General features: G+C 38.3%; 1 protein-coding gene across 1 annotated transcript; it reads right to left on the bottom strand.

Annotated features, from left to right (window-relative positions):
* Positions 1 to 4,599: 4,599 nt before the first annotated feature.
* Positions 4,600 to 6,001, bottom strand: LOC112034352 (putative disease resistance RPP13-like protein 1). Its single transcript, XM_024067171.1, has 2 exons — positions 5,428 to 6,001; positions 4,600 to 5,342 (listed from the first exon to the last, which is right to left on the bottom strand). The coding sequence occupies exons 1-2, from the start codon at positions 5,999 to 6,001 to the stop codon at positions 4,600 to 4,602; spliced, it is 1,317 nt and encodes a 438-aa protein (XP_023922939.1).
* Positions 6,002 to 6,260: the final 259 nt, after the last annotated feature.

The raw sequence follows: 6,260 nt of genomic DNA, 5'->3' as shown, positions 1-6,260 counted from the left end.
GTTATCGAAGAGGAAACTGAAAAACTAGGAGAAAAACATCTCCGCGACCCATCAAGTAGAAATCGATCCACTAGTAAATAAAGTTGGAGTACACAAATAACAAAAGATCCTCCAAGCCTAGTCTGTCCCATTTACTACCAACGGATTTCTCAGAGTCTTGTCTTCACAAGCTTTCAAGATCCTGCAATTTAGGCTAATTGCATCCTCCACTTAATGGCTCTCTCCAATGCTTCCCAACAGTACCAAAACTTAACTTAACATTCATATTGGGTGTGTTAAGTGTTTGAGCTAAGAAACTCTCTATGATGTAGAGATGAATAGGTAGGAGTAGAGGAAAACCAAAAGGAAATGTGTAGATGATTGTGGGTATAATAATCTCTAACTCCTAAGTGTTTTTGCTAGAGTTTTTTCTCTGAAAAACACTTATTACATTTCGTGGATAATGAGGGTATTTATAGTGTGGATAAAGAATTTGGTAAAACACTTTTTCTTTTTGCCAAATAGAGAGATTCACGAGTATCTTGCGAGATAGCCTTTCTCACGAAGTACTCGCGAATTTGACAGTCTGGCATGACTCTTCAGTTTCTAGTCATGTGCTTCATATGTGGCCTTTTGCAGATTACTCTTCTCGCGAGCTAGTTGCAAACTACACAAATCCAACTTTAAAGCTTGATTCTTTACCAATCTCACACACTTATCCCTTACAAATAAACCCACATAAATACAGGGAAATGATTAAAGAAAATACAATTAAATTTGACACGAAATTAAAGCCAACAAAGGCTAGTTGGAAATCACAATTTTACAATCTCCCCCTTTGGCTATTTCGTGACAAAGTCCATAAACAGACTCTAGACTTTAACATGAGTTTGGGAACATAGGCAAAACCCACTCACACCTAAATCTAAAAGCTCCGAAGCATTTGAACCATATGCACCTGTATCTCGAAACACTTGCATATAACAAATAAACTTCATTAAGCATGAGACAAGTAGAACACTAGGCATGTATAGAGAACAAGTAAAATGTGATCAAGATAAATGCAAGATATGAGAACATATAACATAACTTGATCGTATAGGAACAGTCATTAAAAAATAACCACAATGAACATTTAACAAGTAAATGATCATCCAGACACGCAATACAATTAAGAGCAGTGCAAAAAATTAATTGCATGTCCAACAAACCACATGATGCATTAAGGAAACTAAAACGAGAAGTAATAGATAACTAAAAGTATCAAGAAATGGCTTTAAAAACCAAGGAACACAAAGTATTAAAGAAAAACTATGTTTTAAACTAAAGTACTGAAAGCTTTAAAGAAAACACTATAAATAAAATAAAAACTGTAAAAGCATAATCCACCAAAAATAAACCAATGGCTTTACTACTCCCCCTTATGCTGTACTCCCCCTCAAGCTAATCTACTCCCCCTTTTTGACCGGAAAGGCCAAAGGTCCTAGAAAGCATCAGACTCTGAGTCTGATTTTTCCAAGTCTTGAATTTGAGAAGATAGGGCAGCGATTTGGCCTTGAAGGTATGTAAACTGCCTTGTGGAGTAGTCAATGTGTGCAGTCAGCATGGAATGCATCTGTTCTACCCTTCCAAGTATCAAATCAAGGCAGTCGGGTGCTCTAGCTTGTGCTTGAGAAGAAGGCTGTAGAGTATCCTCTAGTCCATAAGTGAATTGATCAATCTCATCTTCGGTGTTGCCACCTTTATCTGCATCTTCATCTCTTGGAATTTGTGTTGAATCGGCTTCTAGACTAGGAATGTCAGCTTTACTTCGGTTCATAGTGTGTTCACTGATTGACTCTTCCCTTTGCATAATCGGGAGTCCACTTTGAATCTTCCCCATTGCCTTTGATATTAGAGATGTGGCAAGGCTTGGAAATGGTAGAGTTATCCTTGACTTTCTCTTCTAAATGCACTTGACAAAGAGGTGGTAGATGTGACCACAGATATCAATCTCTTTGTGAGTGAAGAGATCAAGGAGGAAAATGGTCCTTGGCCCCAACAAGGTTGTCAAATTCTTCACTAGATAGAGGTTGAAGATAATGATATAAGCCAAAGCCCTCATCTTAGGAGAGAAATTAATCGAGTGCAAGGTCGTCTTTTTGAGCTAACCTCTTAGAACTTGCACAAGAGGCTTAAGCTTGTCTTTCCTCTCATCATAGTATTGAAAGGTATCCAAAGTCATCGGTCAGATCTCTAACAGCTCTTGGATTGACTCTCAGAGGTAGTAAACTCTTTCCCCCTAACCCAGCAGCTGATGTGGTCATCTTCCACAAATGCATTTGCGAAGAATTCCTTAATGATGCACTCATACACATCACCCGAGGGATTCAACAATTTGGTCCATGTCCTCTCCTTGTTCACTTTTGGAATGAATGTGTTCTCCAAGGATTTAGTGTCCACACCCCTTTCCATGATGACCGAAGCATTCTTGTAGCGATCGATGTAGGCATTGTTAGCATCATCGTTTCTAAATGAATTGAGAGAGTGACGAGGATGCTTTACTGATTTCTTTGCAAATGACTTACAAGGAGACATCTACAAAAATGAACAAACACACAAACCATACACAAATATGGTAACAAACTTGATTAGATACAAGTTAGTCCATAAACAAGAATAACAAAAAAAAAAAAAAATGTCCTAAAATGGAAATAGACAAGCAAAACATATACACAAGAACATGTTATAGGTGCTAAAAGGTCTCAAAGACTTAACTAGCATGAGTGAATGCAAAACATGTCAAGTGTTAGAGTGTGTGCATTAAGGGTGCATCTAGTGTGCATGTGAGATGCATGAGCAATGCATGAACAAACACTCATGGGGCAAAGTGTGTAAAACACACAAAAATTATCAAAACATGATAAATAAGCATAATCATAGTAATCCCCAAAAATTGGTACTCATTGGAGTCTAAAAGAATGAAAAAAAATATCATATAGGCATTTTATCAAACCCTTATAGTGCACACACTGCACTTATATGTGAAACAATGCATGAACACAAGAAAAACTTGCCTTAATACATGTTAAAATGCCACTAGGGGCTAACATAAACACAAACACAATGGGACACAGCCCAAGCAAGAAAAAGTTAAAAAGATTCAACACAAATTGAATTTTCCCAACCCCATCCAAAATAACCCCTACCCTAGAATTTTAAGAATCTAAGACTTAATCTAAGGAATTAAAGGATAAAAGTCGTTAAAACATTCCTTAGAGAAGACTTAAAGATGACATCCAAGGAGTTTTGGTTGAGATTTGCATGAAAATGGTGTTTTGGGTTGAGAGAGGTACGAAGGAGGCAAAAATAAACTTTTGAAAAACTACCATTATGTACCCTTTTAAAAACTGAAAATCTACTCATTTTGCGGAATAGCTACTAGCAAAGTTCTTGCGAGGTACTCGCGAAATGCCTCAATTGCAGAGGGCAAGTTTCGTGGAAGCTGTTTCTCATGACACACTCGTGAAGGAGTCGCAAAACTCTCTGTGTAAAATTTTGGAAGAAATGAAAATTTGACGGAAAATTCAAGACTTTCCTCACCACTTAGGCGTCTTCAATCTTCTCTCCGAGATTGAGCTTGGCAATAACAATCTCATTGAGTCTCCCATAAAATGAATCAAATGACTCATCATCACTCATTTTCACTTTCTCAAATCGAGTAGTGAGCATTTGAAGCTTGGTGTCCTTGACCTTCTTGGTTCCTTCGTAGGTGGTCTCAAAAATGGTCCATGCCTCTTTGGCAGTCTAAACATGAGATATCTTGTGGAATTCATCAGTAGAAACACCACACAAAATAGCATTAATAGCTTTGCTATTGGCGTTTGCCAAAGTAAGTGCAGCCTTATCTTATTTAGCTTTGGGTGTTGTGGGTCTCACCCAACCATTCTTAACGGAATTCCAAATGGTCTCATCAATAGCACATAGAAAAAGCACACATATGTACTTTCCAAAAAACATAGTTACTCCCATTAAAGTAAGGAGGTGAGGTGAGGGATTGAGATCTATCCATCTCAAACGAGGTCTAGGATTACACAAGAATAATGAAATCCAAAAAGTGTACCCGCTCTATTACATAGTTATTCCTTGATTGCCATTGCTTCTTGCCATATCATTTTGTCATTCCTGCTGTAATGACTCAATGCTGCTAGACCTCTTTGGGCCTGCCGTTTATTCTTCCCTAGTGGTTTACTATGGCCATTGGTTTTCCATTGCATCACTTGCGGGCTCCTGTGTCCCGTTTGTTTTTCCTTAGGCATCCTTGGCCCGTTTGTTCTCTTTGGGCTTCCTTGGCCCTTTTACTAGCTCTGCATTCCCATGGGCTTTTACTAACTTCATTGGGTTTCCCCGGCCCAATTACCTTATTCTCATCCTTAAGGCTCATGGACTTGCCATTAACCCCTTACTTTATTTGTTTGCATTACTTCGGGCCTGCAGTGGCCCATTCTCACTTTTCCATATCATACGCTGCCCATGGGTCTGCTATTTCTTTCTTTCTGGGCTTCTTTAAGCCTATTTACCTCCTTAAGGCCCATTTGTTTATTTCATGGATCTGCGATCCATTATTCCTGCCGCTTGGGCTTAATGGTTTTGCTTTCTATTTGCCAACCCTTTGTTACCCGTGTTGCTGGGCTGGGCTTTCTTCTTTCTACTTGGATTCCCAAAAATGACCCTCAACACCATCCACAACAAGACCAACTCCTCCCTTTTAAATTCATAATCCCTTGGAAATATGGAACAATAAGTAAAGCAATGCTTCAAATGTGATGGGAAGTAGTGGTAGCTCACTCTTAGAGCTAGAAGGATGCTATTTTTTTCTTCTAGTAAATTCCATATATCACTCTTTAAAATCATTGTCCACTCCTTTGGATCTTGCTCACAGGGCAGCAAACCGCCAAGTGTTTTTGCAACTAATGGTAAGCCTTTACATTTTTGGACAATTTGTTTACCAATATCTTCTAGAATTGGAAATTCACTGGCCTTTCCATTTATAGATGCATGTTTTTCAAATAATGACCAACATTCTTCATTTGATAATTGCTTTAGGGGAAAAGCTGCAACAGTGCATACATTTGATGCAACGTTTTCACTACGTGTAGTGACAATGACCTTAATCTCCTTTGCCCCACATCTAAAAACTTTAAGCAGCTCAACATAATCATTATAGCTCTCATTCCAAACATCATCTAAAACAAGGAAATTTTTCTGATCCATGAATTTCTCTTTCTTATTATTTTGTAGCAAATTTATGTCTTGAATGTTACAAGCAGATGAAGTGACCTGCTCAAAAATAGCTTTTGCTATCTTGAAACGTTCAAAATTTTCTGAAACGCAAACCTAGGCTTTAAGGTCAAAATACTCCTCTACTTTTTTGTCATTATATGTAAGTTAAGTTTAGAGTTGTTTTACCAATCCTACCCATACCCACAATGGGAACAACACATATGCCTTTAATAGCTGCATCATTTGGTTCAAACTTCTGAAATATCGCCTCCATATCATTGTCTCTACCAAACACACCATATTCTTCAGGGAGAAAATTTGTCAATGATCGTGATGGAACTCCACCAGCAAACTTTTCCAAGCCAAGGTCATCCTTTTCTTTTGTGAGTGATTCTAATTCATTTAGAATCGTTTCCAGTTCAGATTTAATCTTTGTGTCAAACGAAATAGAAGTAGGGATCAAGCTACTTACCTTGCATCGCAATGCTTCATAGACAATCTCATCATGGATGTCATTCGCAACATAAACAGCATGTTTGAGCTCGTCCAGCCATTCTTTTACAGATGGGTTTGTATATTGCTTCTCCTCCGTGTCAACAAGCACCACATTAGCAAACCTCAGCAACTTTTTTAGCGATCCATCAATATTGATGTCTTTCCTTCCCTTGAGAAAGTCTAGGAAATCACGAGAAGCCAGCCTGTCAAACGCCACCTGAAGGAATGCGGAGAGAAATGCTCCACCCACTAAAGCTTCGGCCATGCTTTTTTCTTTGCCAAAGATGTGAGTGGTGAAAAACCAAAGGCAAGAGAACGCAAACAGGAGAACCAAGAGAGAGAGAGACGGAGAGAAAGAGAGAGAAATGTGATCTGTGAAAGTGTTTTTTGTTTTGCAGAAACTCTGAAAATACTTCCTCTTTTGCTGTTAAGGTGTGTAGCAGAAAGATCATATAACACTAATGTCAACCATTGAATTGATTTCAATGGAGTGATTGAATAATTGCACGTTGTGGTGGATCCCA

The sequence above is a fragment of the Quercus suber genome, unplaced genomic scaffold, assembly GCF_002906115.3.
Source record: "Quercus suber isolate HL8 unplaced genomic scaffold, Cork oak 2.0 scaffold_1180, whole genome shotgun sequence".
Classification (NCBI taxonomy): Eukaryota; Viridiplantae; Streptophyta; class Magnoliopsida; order Fagales; family Fagaceae; genus Quercus; species Quercus suber.
This window is presented reverse-complemented; position numbering and strand designations above follow the sequence as displayed.